At 45.2% G+C, this 23,627-nt stretch overlaps 1 protein-coding gene across 1 annotated transcript in view; it reads left to right on the forward strand.

Moving 5' to 3' along the window:
- The window catches only part of MEMO1 (mediator of cell motility 1), a 577,616-nt gene that overhangs the window by 193,813 nt on the left and 360,176 nt on the right, over nucleotides 1-23,627 (forward strand). The window contains exon 4 of the mRNA XM_069607894.1: nucleotides 22,286-22,398. Within this exon, the coding sequence (XP_069463995.1) occupies nucleotides 22,286-22,398 (113 nt within the window). The remainder of the gene's footprint in view (nucleotides 1-22,285; nucleotides 22,399-23,627) is intronic.

Here is a 23,627-nt window from a genome sequence, read left to right on the forward strand (position 1 = left end):
GCCACAGCTGCAAGACACCTGCAAGGTTTGTCACCATGGTTGGGCGACACAGTAACTGCATGTACTCTGGTTCAGGCGCTCTCTATATACTCCAGACCTGGGAAAGCCAGGTCTACGAAATTCGGTGTGAGTGCTGTGAACACAGAGCTTGCGATGTACCAAGTTTCAAGGGCCTCCTCGAAACAGCGCGGTATCAGAGCAAAGGCCAGCCCACTGGTTGGCATAGGGACACTTCCGAGAATGCTTACTTGCAGGGTTTGATGAAGGTGCCGAGAATAGTTGGTCCCACTATTCCAATGGGTGGAAGCGTCTTTGCAGACCTTCTAGTTCGATCAGATGCAAAGGGGTCCAGCGGGCTCAGGATGCCAAACCTTCCAGCGGGTCACCAGCGGTTCCTAGACGCGGATTCTTAGTTTCAGGATACTTGGATCCTATCCTTCGTTCTTTGAGAACTCAACAGATTGACATGGTATGGGTGTTTGAAGCCTTCTCTTATCCAGAATTTCCTTCGTGTGAAAACAGAGGACTCAATGGGAGATCTGCTCACATACAGGCACACAATACGTGGACCAATCATGGACCACAGTGATCCCATGCATTCACAGCACACCAGGCTCTCTGGCACCCAGGATGTGGATTGTAACTATACAGTCCAGCCCACATCCTGGGCGCACGCAGACAAGACATGCATAAGCCTGCGAAAGCTTGGCATTTCACAGGAGAATGCATGCCCAAATAAGGACTGACCCAGATCGGCTCGACATGGGGGAAGTTGAAGGGGCTAGATGGCCAAAGAACAGGACAAAGAACCTCGTGGCATGGCCATTTTGGTACCAAGCCACCTATTCGTGCCAAGCGTGGTAAATGCGTTTTACCTGGCAGGAAAGGGTAAAAAATATATGAAAAGAAAAGCTGCCACAAGCACTGTCCAAGGCACATCTGCACTTCTCCTAAAAAATCCTTTGAGAGATAACTGTCTAGGGCCTTTAGAAATGGCAGGAAGACCCAAGTGCACTATACTGTAAGGTACATTGTGCACTTGCAACATGTTGCAGAAAAGTTGCAACATTTACGAGGACTAAGGGAAATAAAGTTTCCCAGTACTGACTGCCTTTAAGGGCATGTCAGTTCCCCCATAATAAGTGAGTGAAAAGCCCACAGCAGCAAAAAGTTGGGGGGTACAAATGGAGGGAAAACTTCACATAAATGTGAATCTTTCCTAACACTATCATTTTTATAGTAAAACCACCAGGAATTGATAATCAATTCAAGTCTGATGGCTTCTATAGTCATATGTGTAGGCAGGTTCAAAACCCTTCGCCACATTCCCTGTTCTTTCACCTTAAGCCATTTCTTAATAGACTGCGGTAGTCATTCAGCCGTACAAGATTGAGGGAGTCACCTTTGCTTAATAAAACGGAAATCAACAGCAAGAATAAAAACACCACCTCACTTGTATTTCCTTCATCTGCAAAATTAAAGAAAACCTGAGGGATCTTTTTCTTTTTAATCACCCATGGAAATCTCTTAAACTTGGAGGGTGAGTAGAAGGTCAGGATACTTGATTTGTCAGGGTTAATAAGCAACCTATTTTCAGGTAAATAACTCTGTTAATTCTAGCCTTCTCTGCAGACAGATCATTCTATATGAAATACATTTTCAGTACATCCTCCTGTTTTAGAGAAAACATTGTTGAGTTGAGAATACCTCCATCTAGTAACTTTATGAAGTTACTCAACGTTTGGGTTTGATAGCAATTCGTTGTTTTTTAAAGCCCTACTGGTTTCTTTTATCACCGGAGTAGCAGACAGTCCAACAGGGCATTTTTTGGTGTAGCAATTAATATCACCATTGACTAGCTAGTATTTTACTGATGGTTTCATATTATGCCATCAATATTTGCTTAATCCTGAAAAGGCACAGCTGATTTGACATACGTTAATTCATAGCAATTTCATAACGTGTGTAAAATATACAGTTTCAATTCTAATGGATTGTGTCGTCCCACGGATTCCTCATCTTGGATATCCTGCTTGCAGTCTCAGTTTTTTGACAGTAGAGTGCGCTGTGCAGCATCAAGTCGATGTCCCTCGACGTTTAACATTCCCACATCCGGACGTGATGCTGAAGACAGTATAACAAGCACACACTACTCCCGTTGCCTCAGTTCCGTTTTCCACATGCACAGCACTCTCGGAGCGGTTCGACTTGTTTCAGTGACTCTCTCGACCAACACCGTTTTCCTTTTTTTGAGTAAAATCTTCATGACGTTTATGCCGAAGAGATGTGTGAATGTGATTCGAAGATGTTGAATCACTGATCCGCACAGGATTTGTCTGATGCCTCAGTCAAGAACATGAAGTCATAGAGTGCAGCTCCTGCCAATCGATGAACAGCAAGACCTTCAATCGGAGAAGATCGAAGCTCACCCTAGCTGGGTCGGTTTCAAAGTCTGTCTTCCACATCTTCGCAGAGGAAATTTTCCAAAAGGAGGAGCTCCACCGGAGACAAATCTCCAAAAAGGCCAAGGAAATGATCTTGGCATTCTAAACATTCATGCAGGAGCGATTCCCGTCATTCTCCCTCTTTGTCGTCACAGAAGAAGTCAAAGAAACTATGCCATTGTTCCTTGTTCTCGGACTCGTTGCCCGACAAACGTCAGGTAGGTTTCCGCGATATGGCTGCTCTGCAGCCGACTGGGAAAGGCTCAGAGAAAACATGGAGTTATTTTCGAAGGCAGTCCCCCCTGGTCCCTCAAAAGATCTGAAAAAGCTGTTGGACCCACTGCATCTGGCAGGAAATGCAACAAGGCTTGATCCGCGCGCCCAAAAGCCTGAATCTGAAGACCTCAGGGATGTCGTCTCGTATAGCGTGGACCCCGGAGACTTCATTGAAGAAAAAAGCTTCTGTAACTTCCTTCTCAAAGGAGTCGAAGTTGAAGGGCCCTTCGCCGTCGACCGCAGACACCAGTTTTAACCGTAATCTAAAACTAATTTCTTCAGATCCTTTGGGTCCATGTTCGAGGAAGATGAGGCGTAAGATGATGTTGTATCCTTCGGGTATGAACGTTTTGGGACTCTCAATCTAGAAGAGTTGGACTTGGACCAATTTCGGCTTGAAGACATAGCCATTTGTCTGAAATAAGCCAGTCCAGTGGTCTGAATACCTCTCCTGAGGTGGAATTTGACATTCCAGACATACACTCTCACCCTACTGTGGCCTATAGAATGGTTGAGTAGTGTGATTGAGTATTTGGTCTGGGGGTGTCCTGCTAAGGACATTACCTAGGATGATCTTACAGACATTTTGGATGTGGGCCCTCCTAACACGCCTGTTTTGCCCTTCCATATGGCACTAAAAAAATATTTCTGGAAAACTGTCAAAAACCTCATGCTGTAAACAAGGAGTTGAAGTACAGACCTTCTTTTGTTGACCACAACGTCCTCTCCAGGCACCCTAAACCACTGAGTTTGGTGGTGCATGCGCCTGCCAACCAAAAGGCTGCATCTTATCCAACCATCCCACCGGATAGGGGCGATAAGAAACATGACGCATTGGCTAAGAGGGTAGTCTCTGCTGGAAGCACGGCGGTGAAAACCATCAATGCATCTTGTGCCCTGGTGAAATACACTTGTACATTATGTAATGCAATTTACCAGGCATCAGAAAACGTTCCTGGGGAGATGAGCGATAGCTTCAACAACCTCATCAATGATGGTAAGGAAGCTTCTTGCCAGTCCCTTCAGTTAGTCCGTGATGAGTCCGACTGCGTCGGCCAGTGTATGGGCTTGAGTGCGGTGAAAAGGAGATTTGCGTGGTTACGCAAGTCTGGGTTTGCCCCCTGACATCCAATCAAAGCTCCTGGACATGCCCTTCAATGCGTCCAATGTTTTTGTACCAAAGACTGATGACCGCCTAGAAAAGCTACTACCTTCTAAGTCTGCAGTGAAATATTTAGGAGCAGCCATTCATCAGCCACAACGACAACTACGCAGGCTTGGAGATGGTGTTCTTTTCGCTACTACATCTCTTTTAGCCGAAAGGGAAGAGGCTACCCAGAGAGCACAAGGGAGGTTCAAGATGGTCACTCTTTCGCAGATCCTCCAGGCCCTACAGCTCCAGGATTGAATGGTGTCTCTCGCTCTTCAGGATGCTTATTTTCATGTGCCTATACATCCCAAGCACAGAAAATGCCAGGGGTTCGCCATTGGCAGTTCCCACTATCAGTTTGAGTACTGCCTTTCAGGCTCCCCTCTGCCCTAAGGATTTTCATCAAGTTGATGGTGGTGGTGGCAGCAGATCTAAGGAGGGAGGGATTCATATCTTTCCCTACCTCGACGATTCACTAATCAGTGAAGGTTCCCCCAAACTGGCTCTGGAACATCTCTGCTGCACCTGCCAGTCCCTAAACAAACTGGGCTTCTCCCTCAATTTCAAGAAATTCCAGATGAAGCCTTCACAAAAACTGCAATTCATTGGAGCAATCCCAGACTTCCTCAGGTAAGGCTTCACCTCTCGAGTTGAGGGCTCAACATATCTTGCACATGGTAAAGCGATTTCAGAACACCCAATATCTGCCAGCATTCGACTTTCTGAGGTTGATATTTTATTTCTATCGTGCTCGTACACAAATGTTTCAGAGCGCGGCAAGGGAGGGGAACAGGGGAGAACAAAACAACGATCGTACTAGGCCGAGTGACATTGAGAACGTGCAGGTGCATGGGAAAGGGGGAGGGGAAACGTGCATTGAAGGGGGGAGAAGTGGAAAGTGTGAAGCAAAGGAGAAACAGATAAAAAATAATCAATAAATAATAAAGGCAACAGACAGTGGTAGTGCAGCCAGCCATTTCAAGTGCAAGGTTTAAGGCAGCAGACAGGGTAGGTCTGATAAGTGCAGGAAGAAAAAAGGGTGGGCTGTATGGGTACAGATATAGATCCCAGTGCATGGGGTGGCCAGGAAGCAGTGTGGTAGGGTGGCAGGGTGAGCAGGTACCTGGTCCCGGAGGACAGAGGGTGGACAGGTGCACAGTGCCAAGAGAGAACAGATCAGCAGTGTAGAGGAGGAGCGAAGGCAGAAGAAAAGAGGAAGGTCTTGAGGTGCTTCCGGAACCAGAGATTGTTCTCCTCAGGTTTTAGTGGCAGGGAGGCTGTTCCAGACAGAGATCTACCCCCAGCTCGTTTCTTTGAAAAACAACTGACCCTGAGGGAGTCGGAGGTAGAGGAGAAAAGAGCTCGAGAGGGGAGGCATTTGCGCAGGGATAGTTGAAGGTATTTTGGACCCAGGCCCCAGAAAGCCTTGTGGACATTGCAGAGGGTTTTGAATTTAATCCTTGCATCCACTGGGAGCCAATGGAGAGATTTCAGAGCTGGAGAGATACGATACCAGGGCTTGAGGCCAAGGACAAGTCTCACAGTCCTGTTCTGGATTAGTTGCAGAGGGCAGAGAGTAGAGGCAGGTAGATTTAGAAAGAGGCTGTTATAATAGTCAAACCTAGCGAGAACCAGAGCTTGGGAGACCATGAGCTTCTGGGGGAAGGAGAGGAAAGGCAGAGTACCTCTGAGGAGGTGCGGTAGGAAGTTTGACTTTTTATAGACCTCAGAGATGTGGGCAGAGAAGGAAAGTGTGGAGTCAAAGATGACCCCAGGGTTCTTAGCCTCGTAGGTGGGGGTAGGAGGGCGGCCAAGGGAAGCCGGCCAGAGAGTGAGGGGAAAGGATGGTGAAGGTGTGCTTATGAGGAGGAGCTACTTCTTGCTGGCATTCATGGCATCCTGCATTTTCCTGGTGCCAGAAGCCTGGCTAAGGATGAGATCCCTCCTCAGATCCCAATGGTCACAATTCTCAGGCAGGATGACAGACCTTCTTCAGGTACCGAGCAAGGCCACACAGGATCTTCTCTGGTGGGCCTGCAAGGAGAATGTGATGGTAGGGGAACCTTTTTGGCAACCCCAGCCAGAGATAACTGTAGTCCCAACTGCTTCCCTCACAGGATGGGGGCTCACCTAAGCGATCTCACAATCAGCGTTCTTTGGTCCCCATCAGAATCAAGACTACACATAAACATGTTAGGGCGATCAGTCTGGCGCTGATGGCCTTTTTGCCATCCATACAGAGGAAGAATGTCCATAAAATGACGGGCAACACTGTGGCCATGCATTATCTCAACAAAAGAGGAGATGTAGGGTCACTACCACTGTTTAGGGAGGCAATGTAGCTCTGGGTTTGGGCGCTACAAAACAGGATCTGTCTGTCGGCTATTCACCTAGCTAGAGAAGAGAATACAACGGCTGATGCTCTGAGCAGGCAGAGCACGATCCCCCACGAGTGGGAGTTGGCTCAGGAAGTCCTCCTAGAGATATTCGTCCTTTGGGAAACCCCTCAAGTAGTTCTGTTTGCATCTAGTATGAACAGGAAGTGCAACCTGTTATGCTCCAGGGAATTTCCTCAGAGAGGTACTCTGAGGGACGCATTTGTAGTGGACTGGGAATTACCACCGTTGTACGCATTCCCACCAGTCCCCGTCATTCCTCATGTCTCAGGAGGTTGAGAAAGGTTTGGGAAAACCATGATCCTGATTGCTCCAGATTGGACCAGGAAGACATGATGCCCAGACCTTTTAGACATGTCTATCTGCCCTCCATTCTGTCTTACTCAGAGAGTGGACCTACTCTCACAAGAGGGAGGCTGTCTTTTTCACCCAGGAATCGGAAGTCTGAACCTTCATGCCTGGTTTTTGAGAGGTTAAGATATAAATATTGGGACCTCCCAGAAGACATGATGGAGGTGTTGCTTTCGGCCAGAAGACCAGCAACAAAAGCACTATACTGCTTCCATTGGAACATGTTTTGCAACTAGTGTAGAGCTAACAATATAGATCCTTTCACTTCCAATACACCTGTGGTGCTTTCTTTTTTGATGCAGCCAGCCCCATGGGCTGCAAGTGGCTACCGTCAAGGAATAACTGGCGGCATTATCCATTTTCAAATGCATGCCAGAACAAGGCTCTTACCTTAAGATGCCAACTGTCCTACAATTCCTGAAAGGTCTGATAAATATTTATTTGTTGGACATTTGCATGGCGCCTATACAAAGGTATTTCCAGGTGCCACAAGACAAGAAGGGAAATGGGGAACATGGGAATCAGAAAAGTACAACAAAGAACGGTTATATTGGCCTTGTGACAATCCTATTGTGCAAGGTCATGATAATTTGATAAGTGCAAGGGGGTGGAGGGTAGACGAAGAATTACAGGAGTGGGGCGGCCCCACCGGCGGGGGTGGGTTTGTGCTGGTTGGACCAAGGCAGCAAGTGCCAGGGGAAAGAGAGTGGAGGAGGAGTGCGGTGGACAGAGAGAGCCAAGTTGGGATAGTCCGGGAAACGTAGACCAAGGACAAGTCCTGGCAAAGGATGCTGGGGGACTAGTGGGGTGTGGTCTGGCCCCTGTATTATTGTGAAGGGACCAGGCCCCAGTCTCAGCAGCAGATGGCGACTTTAGCACGGGTGGCGCAGAGGGAAGGAGGAGGAGAAAAGGAAAGTCTTTGAGAAGTTTCCGGAACTTGAGAGGATCCTGCTCAAGTCTGAGGGAGGCTGTTCCAGAGGGAGGAGCCAGCCGAGTAAAGGTATCAAACTCTCACTCTCCGCTTGGAGAAACGTTTCACCTGCAGAGAGTTTGAGCCCGAAGACCGAAATACTCTGGTCGGGAGGTGTTTCGGGAGAGAAAGCTGGATGTAGAGAGGACCCAGGCCCCACTCAGCCTTGTGGATAATGCAAATGGTCTTGAATTTGATCCTTGCAGTCACTGGGAGCCAGTGGAGAGTTTTTAGGGATGAGGAGCTGCAGTCCCTGGGTGTTAGGGCAAGGACACGTCTTGCAGCCCTATTCTGGATTAGTTAAAGGGGCGAAGGGAGGAAAGAGGCAGGTTGAAGAAGAGGCTATAGAATTAGTCAAGCCTAGAGAGAGCTAGGACTCTGGAGATGTTGTGCTTCTGGGGGAAGTTGAAAGGATGAATACCCCTGAGGAGAAGAAAGCTTAAAATGTGACTTCTTGGCAAGGTCCATGATTTGTGGACAGAAAGAGAGAGGAGTCAAAAAAGATCCCAAGGTTGTTTGCCTCACAGGTGGGTGAGGAGGGTACCTAAGGATTCTGGCCAGAAAGTTGGGGGCTGGGGGTGGAACAAGGAGCACGCATCTTAATGAGAAGGATTGCTGTCTTTCTGGCATTAAGGCAGAGCTCATTGGTAGAGCACCATGCCTGAATAGAGTCGGGTATGAGGGAGGAAGAGGAGGAAGTAGGCGAAGGCAGCCTGAAAGAAAGTCATCTGAGTGAATCTGTGATCACTGCGCCGCCCATAATGTCGACAATTAAATTGCTGACCCCCAGAATGGCACGGCGCAGTGATCACATAGATCACTGTGCCCTGCATCCCCCGCAACCACCGCCCCCTACCCACTTACCTTTTTTGGCGGCACATCATGAAGTGTGCTGCCGTCTCTCCCCCAACCTGCTGTGTCAGTTCTTGCCCCCTTACGTGGGTCTAAACTGGCGTTGCAGGTTGCCCCGCTCCCATTAGTCAGTGTAGTGGGGGTCGCATTTCAATACTGCGCAAAGGCACGTTAATGAAAGGGTCACTGTTTTTGGGGCAAACTTTTAGTATTGTTTGGTCTATGTAACACTGGAAATGAGGGGAGAAAGTGGAGATCAGGTGGGTCAGAGGGGCCAGGTAGTTGTAGAAGAGCCATGGCGATAAGATAGAGCCCTGAGGGACCCCACAGATAGCGAGTGAGGTGGAGGAGAGAAAATGACTCATTTGCACTTGGAAAGGTCTGTTAGAAAGTAAGGTGGTCTGCCACGCCAGTGCCCTGTCCGGGATGCCTAGGGTATCATGGGGATGGATTATGAGGATGGAGTGGTTAGCTGTGTAAAAAGCATAAGAAAGATTGAGGAGGATCAGAGGGAGTGTTGGAATCCAAGCAAGAGAGTAGGTCTTCCTGGGTGTTCAGGAGAGCAGTTTCCATGCCTCCATCATTTCGGTGTGGAGGGTCAGTTGGCGGATGACCAGCTTCTCCATGACTTTGCCAACAAAAGGGGTGATGGAGATAGGGCGATAGCCGGGCAAGAAGGGTCAGTAGATGGCTTTTTCAGGAGCGGGTGCACAAGAGAGTGCTTAAGGGGATAAGGTAAGGAGCATGTGGCAACAGAGTGGTTGCAGAGGTCAGCCATGATGTCCTTGATGGTTCTGGAGGAGCAGGGGAGCTCCAGTTTAGAGGAGACTTTCATAGAGCAGACAAATTTAGAGATCTCATCTGGTGCAATGAGAGAGAGGGCGAAGAGTATGGGGGCCAAAAGAGGTGGGCGAAGGTGGGGGGGGGGGAGATGTGGTGAGTGGATAGAGAACAGGATGTCAAGAGTTTGGGAGGAAACGGGGTTGGCCAGTGCAGAGCAGAGGGACTGGGAGGGAAGAGAAGAGGAGACTGTGATTGGATTGGCAAGTTCCTTGCAGAAGAGTTCAGGTGTGTAATTGGTGGCTCCAGAGATGTTTCTTTTTTTACATGAGCCCTCTTATTGGAGCTCATGGAGAGACAGTATTGCCTTTGGGATAGGCGGCAGTCCAGTTTGTGGAGGAAGGTGCTAGATGTTGCCACTTCAGCTCTGCTGCTTTGCACTTTCATTTCAAAGCGGCTAAGTCAGAGTCATACCAAGAGTTGCATTTGGAGACAGGCTTCATGCGGATCCTCATGACAGGGGCAAGGATATACTTTCCCATCAGGCCCTTTTCTGGTTCCATCCTGGGATTTGCAATTTGGTATTGCCTTTTTTAATGGGCTCTCCATTTGAACGTCTTCATTCTTGTCAACTTAGGTTATTAACCTTGAAAACAGTCTTTTTGGTAGCCATCACTTCTGCTCGCAGAGCGAGTGAGCTATAAGCCTGGTCATGCACACCACAGTTTAAGGTATTCTTTAAAGAGAAGGTTGTGTCTGAATTCCATCTAACAGAAAATTACTGTCAGCTTTATATACACCTCCTCTAATTACCTAAGGATGAAGAGAGGTTACACAGACTTCTCTTTCTACATTTCTGGATTGGTAAATGTCAGGCAAGATTATTATTTATTGGTTTTACTGGCCACAGGATAGGCCAAACATTGACCAAACAAACTTTATTGCGTTGGATCGTATGCATTTCGAAGTGCTACTCCATTGCAGGAAAAGATGTTCCAGAAAACCCAAGAGCCCATTCTACCATAAGGAGTGGCAACCGCTTTGTCTCTCTTAAGAGATGTTCGACTGCAGTTCATTTTCAATTCCGCAACTTGGTTCTCACTCCAAACTTTCTCAAAGCTTTACTGCTTGGCACTCTGTCAGGCTAGGACACTCAATTTGGAAGAGCAGTTCTGCACAATATCAATCAATCAGAAAATGGTACACAATCCACTTCTCCCACCCCTATCTACAAAACTGCTATGGGAGTCTATATTAGATGAGGAATCTGTGGGAGGACACAATCCATTAGAAGAACAAATTACTGACCCCTGGTAATGTTCTATCTAATGGATGTTCCTCTCACAGATTCCTCACTGCCCTCCCAGCCTACCCCTCTGACTGTGGGTGAATTTTTTAAATATACTTCTCTTTCAACACCACGTAGGTTATTTAATCCTCAACTCGCTGTTCAGAATGAGCATGACAACTAGGAACTAAGGCAACGGGTGCAGTTCGTGCTATTTATACTGTCATCGATGTCCCGGTCAGACCCAGGAATGGTAACCGGCGAGTGACATTGACTCGATGCTGCAGAGCACCCTCTGCTGTGGAAACATTTCCGAGACTTCAAGCAGGATTTCTAAGATGAGGAATCTGTGGGAGGAACATCCAGTAGAAAGAAAGAATATTACCAGAAGTAAGTAATTTGTTCTTCTAGTCCTACATTTTGCAACATAGAAATTGTTTGGAATAAATGCATATTCCCTTAAAAATAAGCTCGCTATAATAAAGTCGTTTTGTGTGGGACACCAATCCCACCAGGCAACCAAGTTTAAAACAAGTTAAACATTTTATAAAATTGTAACAATTTGGCAATGATTTAATATAGGGGTTGGAATCCTATTAACGCCTTCCCCACTATACAAAGAGATCTGACTACACAGTACCCCTGCGGTAAGCATTGTCTGTATGTTGCACCCAAATCTGTGATATCACACAAAGAATGCATGTAAATGAGTCGTTCAACAGATGTACCTGTGTTGAGCGGGTTCTCTAGCAACACAATTACCTTTCTATAGAACGTAACTAGGAGGGTACAGTTAGTATGGTTTGAGGGCTATGTAGTTGAAAAAAATCCAGATGACTAAATGTAAACTTTTAACCTATACATGTACACAGTTTATGTGTGAAAATGTTAGGGATTGTGTTCAGGTTACATACCCAGCCCTGGTCCTCTAGTGTGCTTTTTGAAACTCAGACATGTCTAGTCCAACCTATCTCAGTAAGTCTTCCTTGGTGGAAAGATTTTGCCATAAAATGTTTCCTCCTTTTGGGGGGTAGTGGAAAACATTTAACCAAGTTTGATACCAGTTTGTCATAAGGGTTCAGCTGTGGACCCTCCTTTCTTGTGCCATCAATAATTGTTGTGACCACATTTCTCTAATTTTCAAATTAAGTGATTTTAACCAATGGATTTCCCATTTTTGAGACACTGCTGATCTTTGATTTTGCTCCGTTATTGTACCAATGTTCTGACTGATATGATGCTGAATGCCACACAACCTCTTCCTGCAGGCATAAGGCTCAAGGCTGTGATGGCCTCTAAACATTGACGCAAAGACTACTAATTTGTGGCAGTTGTGCTTCGGTGCTAGGTGACTTTACCAAAGCTCCATTGTGACATCTCTGCTATTTTGCAAACTATGACTCTAAAAAAACTTCACTGTGTGCTCCCTAGTTCAAAGTGTGTTTTGCCAGCATTCCCTGTGTTGTTACCTATATGGGAAAGACCGAAGCAGGTTTTTCTAGTTGTTATCCCCTAACAGTGGTGAAGATTGCTGCTACCACAATGAAGTCACATCTCCGTAAACTCATCCTCTCTGGTGCCTCGTTGACATGACCAAACACACTTCTCTTTCTGGTATGATGTCCTTTGGTCCTTTATGAAGACACCTTGCTGTATTGCTTGACAAGAGTGCACAGACAATTATTTATCACCATTTGCAGAGCAAAGAAAATATTTTGAATGCAGGTAGACGGAGCAATAACTCACAACCAGATACTCAGTTAGAAATAATGAGCACTTATATGGCTATTTATTCATAGCTAAGAAGCAACAAGTGATAAAACAGAAATAAATCACAGAGAAGATGGAGAATTCAAAAGAAGATACATCACTGTGGGCATAACTGAATCCCTCATCTCGGCAGAAGCGGCTGGAAGACCCCGGTAACAGCCAGGCAGAGAGCACAACAGCCCACAGGAATGTTGGAACAAGGCGTCCCCCCTGCAACTGACGTCTTTGTGTTTCTTCCCTTTTCCACCTGACCTCTCCAGAGCCTCCCAATATATGCCCTCCTCAAAAGGGGTGGCAATTTCTCGAACCTTCTGCCATTAGCACTTGCGCATTGTTGAGTGACCGTTGGTTGCCGGCCGGATCAACCGACAGTAACCCCCAAGGAGCAAAGCTTCCCTCTTCTAAACACCACGGAAAAACGATTCCATAACTCATAGCAAGACAAAACGAAACAAGCTTTCCCAACACAATGTCCTTGACTAAAGTCTGCATACCAGGCTCAGCAACGACAGGGCGTGCCAGTAATACTATCCCTAGTGTGAGGTCCACATTACCCAGGGTCCTTCATGCCTCGAGGTCCCTCAGCTTGTTTTTTTCCGTCATCGTGAGCAGTCACCTCTCGTGGAGTTCAATTTCGGCTGACACCATTTGCTTAGGCAAAGTTTAAATATAGTTGCTCTTTCTGTCCTTTATTCTTCCGACATCGTTCTTCGCCGTGATAGAAGATTCTAGACAAAGGAATAGACACCGCTGTCGGAAGACGTCAAGTTTCGACTGACCCTTTCTGCCTTGGAAGGCCCACCAGGCCTAGGTCCATACAGTAGGGAGAGTGGGGGGCGGTCATTGAACAATGTATTTTCTCACCCGTTCCCTTTTATCGCCCGGCTGCCTTTCCCAAACATGGCTAAGACACCCTTTAAATTCTGCCCCACATGTAACAAAAGTTTCCGTGCATCAACAAATATAGTGTGCAACCTGTGTTTGGACCACGATGAAGCGCACTGTTGAGCATGCAAGCTCTTTAAACCGAAGACTCTTTGCATAACAAAACACTCGGCCCATCACGCCATGCAGACCGAGGCTGCCATGGACGTGGAGGGAGCCTCCATTGATGGCAGCGTCGCCCTCTTCTTGTACGGCGAGGGTGAAGGGGAACATTGAAATTCCCAAGCGCAAGCCCCCGACCCTGGTAGACAGGCCGGCGGCCCTGTTGGGATGACTCCCGGCGGCAAAAGCACTTCCTCATCCCACACAAAGCACACACCCCGCGATGATGTGTCTGCACCACCGACCGTACGCCCAAATTTGGCGTCTAGGGGGAGATCAGTAGATTCCCTGTCCTCTGGGCACTCAAAATCCTGTTCGCCCTATGACAGGCCCCATAAGACAAAGGACACCACCCATAAAACTCCTTCGACCGAACGCTGATGGACGAGGCGGAGGATCCTTCCAATACCGAAACTTGACATACTGCGTTGAAACCTGCTGGAAAGTCCAAAAACTCAGGGTTATCTCACATGGTGAAGAAACATGTCAGAGAAGGACTGTTTAGGCCTTCTAATTCCAGAAAATCTTCCTCAAAAAGCTCTGATCATAGAGACAAATCTCATAAGAACAAAGACAAGGCTCATAGGGACAAATCTACCCCTTCAAAAGTAATTGTAACTGTCCCACAGGAAGGAGAAGAAGAGGGTTAACGCTCACCTGGTCTCCTCTGGGGCGTTGGGTCACGGTTGGAGCCCTGCCCTGCCTTGACTTGACTCCTCGGAATCGTCTCCCACTCCAGGTTGCTGCTGGGCCTGCTGCTCGAGATACTGGTGTTGCCCCTGAGGTGAAGACAAGAGGCAATGAAAATGGAGTGGGGATATTGTGACTGCCCCCAACCCTTTTGTGCCAAAATACAGTGTGCAAGGGCCTTCCCATACAGAACGGATCGAGTTGCTTCAATGATCTGTGGAAGTGTTGATCCAGACCAGCTGCGACCAATCCACTTAGAAGGTAAGTCTTTTAGTTATGACTATTGTTCGATTAGACTGTCTGTATTTTGTCTATAATCATTCTTGAAATGTCTCATTCCATCCCCATAGGTACGAAGAAGTAATCGGAGCCGAGGAGGGTCCGGGAAGTCTCTAGAGACTGATGAGTTTCAACAGGCCGACGGCGAAGAATGGCGTCTGGATGCTCGATGAAGATTTGCGGTTGCAGATGAAGATACCGCAGAGAAAATGGGAAGAAGAGGAACTCTTGGTAACTGGGCGTCCGGATTAGGTAAGATGAAGACTCCGGCTGCGGCAGTGATGGAATGCAGGTAAGATGCACGCGCAGCGATGTAGCGGCTGGCAGCAGTTAAGGAGCGCCCTCAGAGATGTCTTCAGGAATGGAGGTGCAGGAATCCAGTGATGCACAGCGGAGAGCGTTACGCTGCTGAAAGCAGAATAACGTGAAGCGAAGGCACGTGGATGGGTTGGTCTTATATAGGCTGGCTCAGGCCCCTCCCTTTAGCCCCGCCTACTGACTCCACCTTGCCCTTCCCAGGGACTCTGGACACGTGCCTTCCAATGCTGTTCTACGGCCACGCCCGGCCCAGCTGCACCTGCCATTGGCACAGTGTGTGCAAGACACACTTTTACATGAGCCTGGCACCAGAGGCGCCAGGATTGGGTCCAATTGGACCCTGAGGATGAGGAAGGACTGGCCCCTTGTCCAGTGGCCATGAGGCTTATAGAATAAAGACCTACCCACTCCTACACCCCAAGTCCCTGCCCTACCCTACCCGGAGGTCATCCCCAGCTCGGCCCTATGGCCAGCAGAGGACATAGGGTGAAGTATAGAATGACTTTTTTTGCAAATAATTTTTTTAAAAAGCCCTCTGGCAATAGAGAATTTTCATATCACACCTTCTATTGCTCAGACTTTGAGCTCTCAGCCACTGTCTTTCACTTCTCAACCACTGTCTTCATCCCAGTCACCAGCAAAAAGATCTCGGACCTCTGCTGATCTTTATGACATCCATACAGACACTGAAGGAATGTCAGTACTATGACCTGGTCGGTCTCATTGTTAGAACAAAAGTACCAAATTTACCCCAGAAACGGACCAAAAGATCAAATATTCAATGGAACAAACAAGGTACCGTTGCAGCAAAATGAGTTGCAGGAAACAAATAGACTGCAACATTGCCCAAATAAATTTGACTTAGTAAAGGAAAAAAAAGGTGAAATAAATATCAAACCGAAAGGAAGACATAATGACTCTGATAATTCAACACACTTTAGTCTAATCTTGCAATGTCGAGGAGGTGACTTTGATATATATGTTTTGAATAGGTCCTTGGTTCTGAATATTCTAAATAGCGTTCCGTCTCTCCAGGATGTTATGACGATTGACCTAGCACAGATTGAATTTATCCATGACTATGATAGATCAGTGGTCAAAATTCAGATGTCTTCTGGATTGGTGAGAAATGCTATCAGGCAGGCTAGACTGGATTTATATAATCTAGGCTTTATGCTTTTAAATGTGACAGAAGTGAGCTCTATGGAACATCCCAGCAAGTCAACCAACAAGGGCTTATACGGAATAAACCCTGGTTAAATGCGCCCTTGACCACATCGTACTCCAATGAACTGGTGAACCATTCCCGTTCAGTGGTTCTTCCATGCCTGCAAAATTCTGAGATCAGGCAATAACAACCCACGACATGCTCATAAAACAGCATCAATTTTGCCTCATGGAATACTCGGGGTCATAGGCATTTGATGATGGCCTCCTCCACCTGTTTAGCACAATATGAAATAATATTACTACAGGAAGTGTGGCTGAGGGTTCCTCCGGTTTGGGAGAATCATCAAATAGCTTTAATCCCTGCAACAGTTCCATTGAGAGGCAGACCGATGGCGGGTCTATTAATAGCCATCAAGAATTCTAGAGGTCTGACAATAGAACCCTGGACCTCTCCAAATAGTCATATTCAACTAATAGTCATATTCAACTGGTTAAGATCACCCACCACAAAACATGCATCGCATGTCTAAATTTGTATTGGAATCATCTAACCATTAAAGATTCCGTTTTTTTTAAGGACTTGAATATATGCTTTGACAGGATCACAAAGGAGACATTTGTAACTCATACATTAGTGGCGGGTGATCTCAACATGAATTGTATGACTGGTGGTGGTGGCAAGCTTGGAGAATCCGTGAGGTAATGGAAGGGCCTGATGAAAGGAAGAGGTCTTTTTATGGTGAATGGTTCGGTTTATAATTATATTCCTGCAAACAATACATGTCATCAAGGCAAGTCTTCTTCCTTGATTGACTATGTATATCTTGACAGTGCATTATTCAGTGAAAGTGATATTTCAGGATTTAAGTGATCATGATATTCTTGATTTGACATGGGAATGTCGAATTGATGCAGAGAATGATAAGGTGCAATACTATAACACTGACCTAATGTTATTAGCGAAAAGCAATAGATTCAGATGGACTCTGTCATCCTTAAATTATGTATTGTCAGCCATATCATCCCCAAAAGACATTCTATTCGCTAATATAGAGCATCAAGACGGCACATATGTGCCCATCTTGCAGACTTTTAAGCAACATAAATCATCCAGTCTAATAAACAACAAAGTACATCCACACACACATGATGATCAGATCAGAACCCAAAAAACTAATCTCCGTATGGAGATTCGCCATTTAGGAAATGTACCTTTTGCAGAGAAAGTGAAACAAACATCTTGACTTAAGAATGCCTATAACAATTGGCTCAAACAGCACAAAGCCGCCATGATTCTGAAAGATGCCCAAGTCATGTTACACTCTTTAGCGTCGAAAACCTCTGCCTTGATATGGGGAATGATAAAAACTGCTTATGTCAACTCTCAATCAGTTAGCCAGATTAAGGCAGTGCAGGAGGAAGTATGGGTACAGTATTTTTCCTCGTTATATGCTGCTACTCATTGGGCCAAGTTCCAGGCTTCCATTGCTCTTGATACGCGCTCCAAGCTATTAATGGAACAGATGGATATATTGAACAACATTAGGTAGTTGAGTACGTCAAGAGCCCCTAGCCCTGACAGGCTATCTAATCTGATGTTAAAAGCCCATCCTGAAGCTTGGTCTACAATTTCACACGGATACATCTATCCAAATACGATTGTCTATGGAAGGTAAATTATCCCGTCAAATATTTACTTACAGGGGTTTGAAACAAGGTTGCTTATTGGCATTTTCCTTGTTTAACTATTTCATTGCAGATATTGTGGCAGAGTTTGCTAATGTGGTTTATGATGCTCTCCGATTGGGAAATTGTACGATCCTGTGGCTGTTTTACGCCGATGAGCTGGTGTTACTGGTGAAAATGGCTGGGGGGTCTACAAACCTTATTGAACAAGTTGGAAGAGTTTGTCCCAAAATGAACTGACTGTCAATCTGAAAAAATCGAAAGTGATGATAGTTGCCACATCACACGCGAGAAAAAAAAATCCATCAAACCTGGTCCATTCAGCGCCATCCTCTTGACTCTGTATGTGAATATAAATATCTGGGGCTTAATGTTAATTCTATGCGCTCTGATGCTCCATATTATGATGACATTAGAATTAAAACGAGAACAGCCGTAGCTCAGGCTTCTATTCTACATCACAAATTTGGGACCTTTTCCCTTAGGCCTGATCTAATTTACTATAGTCAAAAAACCATTCCTACATCAATATATGGTGCTGAAACAAGGGCATGGCGAGATGAGTCTTTTTGGTCACCCCTTGAGGGTTTGTTTTGGAAGACCATACTAAAACTGCCTTAGAGTACATCAATATGTTTCATTCATTACGAATTAGGACTAACCTCACTCTACACGATGTACATGCGGAAATGATGTGCCCTTTATCGAAAATGTATCATGACAACTGATGGCAATTCCATTCTGCAAGTATTGTCTATTTATAAGGATACAACCAACCACACAACATTGACCATTTGGTGAGAAAAGGTAAAGAAATTTCTGCAAGATGCAGACGTCTCCAATGAGTTATTGATTCAAAACCTTGACAAAGCAAAAAACAAAATCATGCTATGGGATTGGATGAGAACTCATGAAAACTGTTTAAAAACTAAACATGCAAAAACATTTCCTATACTGATTGAAAAGCTGAGAATGCCTGAATCTTACATGTTAAAATTTCCTGGTGCCAAATATAGAGTCTTATTCTTAAGATTCAGATTAAATGTATGGAATACGCTAGATGTTTTGACTAGATGGAAATTGTTCCCAGTCGGTAGTAATGTGTGTCGATTCTGTAAAATTCCAGGCACTCCAGAAACTTTACCATATCTGGTCACATATTGTTTGGCACTTCTAGACAAAAGGATTGAATATTTTAAAGATAAATGTGATGCATATAAGTCCCTTTCTCTGGAAGAGTTTTGGTATAGGATGTATAATGTTGAAGCCAACAAATTGAGAATTGCTGTTATAAATTTTGTATTGTCTCTTAAACTAGATGATAGTAATATGTGCAATGCGAAAGGCAAAGGTGTAAAATTAGATATTTGATGAATAGTTTGAATTAGAAGACCATATAAATCTAGGCCAAATCTCATTAATTGTTTCTTGATAAATTGATGCAAATACAACAAACTGTCAAGTGAGAAATATTTTAAAACGTAAGAATGTGGACAGATTATTCTGGAAATAATGTGAAGCACATGTTCTTATTTTTGAGTTATTTTATTATGTTTGCTCTTCTCTTTAAGTAATTTTTTCTTTCTTTTTAAAGTATTTTTGTATGAATTTCTAAGAACAAAGATGTAAGTCATATTGAAAAGTTGATTCTCAACTATATCAATAAAAAATTTAAAAATAAAAAAATAATTGAAGGTGCTACCCTTTGGAATAGTTTCATCCCCAAGGGTATTCACCAAGATACTGGTAGTGGTGGCGGTGCACATGCGCAGGGAGGTAATCCCAGTGTACCCCTACCTGGACTACTGGCTGATCACAGGAGAAACACCCCATCTTTGCAAACAAAACACACAAAGAACCATACATCTTCTCTTTCAATTGGGCTTCTCGATAAATGAGAAAAAGTCAAGTCTTGTACCAAACACAACAAAACAATTCCTAGGAGCTGTATTAGATACAAGAACAAGCCTAGCTTTTCCATCCATGGAAAGAGTGCAGAACATGCTTTGGCAAATACCACAGTATCAAACCGGTCTCCAGATAAGTGTACGCAAAGCAATGTGTTTGCTAGGCATGATGGCATTGTGCATATATCTAGTCCCACATGCACGTCTGCGCATGCGACCAATGCAGGAGTGGTTGGCGAAACAGTGGTCTAAGGCAAGTGGGATGATCTAGTGGTCGTTTCGCCAACACTAGTTAAAAATCTACGCTGGTGGTTAAGAGAAAATCTGTTAAAGGGAAAACCCTTCCACGATCCGGAAGCACAAGCGATTGTTACAACAGACGCGTCACTCTCCGGGTGAGGGGCTCATTACCTTCACCGCTCAGCACATGGGTGGTGGACTCACATCACAGTACAGAACCACATCAACCTGCTGGAACTGCTAGCAGTATTCAAAGCACTTCAAGCATTCGAAGCGCAGTTGACGAACCAGACGGTTCAAATTGTAATGGACTGCACAACTACTATGTTCTACATCAACAAACGGGAGGGCACACACTCTCCAAGTCTGTCCAAGTTGGCGCAGAAAATATGTAGATGCGCACTCACACGGGGGATATCTCTAACCTCCCACATGTTCCACGTGTACTCAACACTCTAGCAGACTCTGAGTAGAGATCCCCTACCAGAGGAACACGAGTGGCAACTAGACTCGAGCGTCATAGAGCAAATCTTCTCTCAGTGGGGTTACCCCACAATAGATCTGTTCGCTACAGGAGAAAACAAGCAATGCCCAGACTTCACATCCCGGTTCCCCCAGCCAGACTCAAAGGGGAACGCCCTACGGATGAACTGGTCAGGGAGATTTGCTTAAGGTTTCCCCCAACTCCATTAATGAGCAGGATGGTGAACAAGATACATAGAGAACAGATGACGCTCATCCTAGTTGCTCCCATGTGGGCGAGACAACCGTGGTATCCACATCTGCTCAAACTGGCGATGTGCGATTCCCATCAAACTCCTGTGTTGAACCAATCTGTTAACCCAACACGGGGGATTAACAGTGCACCCACAACCACACTCGATGAACTTGGCAGCATGGCTCCTGAAGTCATAGAGTTTGTTACCTTAATCTACCACAATGGTGTATGGATATCCTCATGGAGACACGAAAACCAAACACTAGACACTGGTATTTCGAGAGGTGGAGGAGATTTGTAATTTGGTGCCAGTCAAAACAAACCCCATAGACTGTAGTCCTTCACACATTCTAAATTATGTGCTCCACTTGTTAGATTCAGGGTTAGTATTCAACTCTATAAAGGTCCACCTGACTGCTTTATCAGCCTACAGCACCTCGCAAAGTAAAGTCTAGTGGTGGAAAATCCCAGTCATTAAGGCATTTATGGAGGGAGTAAAGAGACTCCACCCTCCAATTTCAAACCCACTGCCAGGATAGAATCTCAATGCAGTACTAGCAAAGCTCATGGGGCCCCCATTCGAGCCTAAGCACAAGTCTAAAACACCTGACATACAAGACTTCCTTCTTAGTGGCTATTACTTCCATAAGAAGGGTTAGTGAATTGCAAGCATTGTCAGTGCAAGACCCTTTCTTTATCATACACAAAGATAAATTGGTTTTACGTACTCATCCTAGGTTCTCCCCTAAGTTCATTTCCAAATTCCATGTGAAGCAATCAATTGAGCTCCCGCCTTTCTTTCAGAATCCAACTAGCTCGGCTGAGGTATAATTCCACACACTGGATGTGAGGAGGGTGGTCCTTTACTACGTAAACCAGACCAGACCGCTTAGAAAAACAGATCAACTGTTTTCTCTGTAGCACCAGGCAGAGAAGGAAATTGCATTTCCAAGAATGCCATCTCCAGATGGATAGTCAGATGTATACAATTATGCAATTCATTATCAAATAAGACACTGCCTTTTACACCGAGAGCTCACTCCACACGGACCACAGGAGGTACTCTGGATTTTATCGCAAATGTCCCCTTAGACAGCATTTGCAAAGCAGCTACATGGAGCTCAAGACACACTTTCACTCAGCACTACTGCATTGACACCCATGCCAAAGCAGATACACAGGTGGGACAAGTGGTTCTAAAACATCTATTTGCTGCTGCTCCTTCTCATGACCCGCCACCTTCTCCTAACACTGCTCGCTAATCTATGCATTGCATTTGATCTAAGCAGATTCCACAAGCCTCAGAAGGGATTCATTACTCACTGTAATCGCATTTCTGAGGCTTGTATCTGCTTAGATTCACATGCGCCCACCCTCACTCCCCTAAGGTGCATAGATGTTATATGAGCTTCTGTTATCTATCGCTTGGATACACCTGTACTCAAGCTACACTTCATGCAACCTCATGTCAGAACAAAACAATCTGAGGGACCTCGACGCGTGAAGGACCATGGGGACTGTGGACGTCACACTAGGGATAGTATTATTGGCACACCCTGTCGATGTCCCTTTTCTAGTTTCGAAAACAACAACTGTAAGACTCTGCAGCTTCTGATAGATGTCGGCCTATGCCTAGCATGTGAATACTGCAGATACAAGCATCAGAAATACTATTACGGTGAGTAATGTATCCCACACTTATTTCAAAGAATATTCTTAGTGCGATCATTGAAGGTTGTGTGAAATAGAATGTCTTTTGCATTTTGCTCTGCACAAAAAATTAATCCCTAATTTATCATAACAATCAGACCTTGAGAATTTTGAAGAAGTATGTAGAAGCTCGGGAATATGCTGAAATGAATGATAGATTAGAAACCCCCCTTTGTTCAAAGCTTTCAGCCTACTAATTGTGATTTACTTGACTTTAAAACAATTATTTTTTCATTGTTCCAGAAGAAGAGTTTTCATTCTTGGTCCTTCCCATCATGTGCCCCTCTCTCGATGTGCTCTTTCTACTGTGGATATCTATAGAACGCCTCTTTATGACCTGCACATTGATCAAAAGAGTAAGTACATTTACTTAACGCTCAGGGGCACTTAATATTTCTTTTAGCCAGGAGTGCATCCTCTCCAAATGCTCTGGTCATGAACAGCATACCCAGTACAATTGTATACACCTTGACATTGCTTATCCCTTCTGTTTATTTATAACTTTAGTTTAGGGTGCTGTAATATTCTCTGGAATGTCTGCTGTACATGTACTTGTGCACAGTGGCTTTGAATAAAAATGCCACAGGAAGCTAATAAAGATGTATGTTTTGAAGAAGAATGTCATTGTTAAAGTAGCATTGAATGCCTACTCCTGTTAATGACCTTTTGGTTGAATTAGTGGCAATTCACACCTAGACTAAGCCACAGCAGGAGGTTTCGCAATAGTTTGTTTCCGTGTTGGGATTAATGTTATTTCCTCTTACTAGTTTCTATGAATGCTAATATATCTGTGTTCCCAACTGGTATTGCATCCCTTAATGTCATGATGAGCATTGCAAGCCTGATTTATCTGGTATTAGCAAAAATTACCCATACTCTGCACAAGTTCTATAGACCGACATGATAACACTCATCAATTGTTGAAAATCAATGATCCTGTAGGTCGCTGTTCTGAGTCGCTCATCGCACGATGTGCTTTGCACTCTGAAGTAAAGTGCACTGAGAATGGGCATGTGTAGCTAGCTGACCTATCCTGGACCAGATGTGAAGGGGAGGCGAGAGTTGGCCTGCTACAGCATACTGGTACCTTTTGTGCGCTCTCCCCACCTGTCGCCTCACCCTGGCGCAGTGCTGTACCTTGCGGTGCAAATATCTCGGAAACAGTGTGTCCTAAGGTCTTGAAACAGGGTTTTCTATAAGGACCTTTGAGTTGTATTCCTCGCGTCAAGACGCTTAAAATGAGCTTTGTCCAGTCCTTGTATGACCATGTTGATATTTTGTCGATTTCAGGCAACCGTCTCTTTGTGTGAAGGGGCGGAAATCCGGGGAAAGGGGTGGGGTGTCCAAATGTCATGTAGCCAGTAATTTCTCGAGGGTCCTAACAGGTAACTATGCAAAATGTGGTGCAGATTGGTGGAACTATGTGGAATTGTATAAGGAACAAACAAACAGATTTTCGGCTTTATACAGCTATTGGCTGTTTGTAGGCGTTCCATGATCTTGTGATCACTGATTTGAAGAGAAGTGAGGCATTCTTACCACAACGCCTCTCATAATTTAACGATTAAACAGAGGGCAACTAACA

Source organism: Ambystoma mexicanum, chromosome 4q, assembly GCF_040938575.1.
Source record: "Ambystoma mexicanum isolate Mex_15411 chromosome 4q, UKY_AmexF1_1, whole genome shotgun sequence".
NCBI lineage: Eukaryota > Metazoa > Chordata > Amphibia > Caudata > Ambystomatidae > Ambystoma > Ambystoma mexicanum.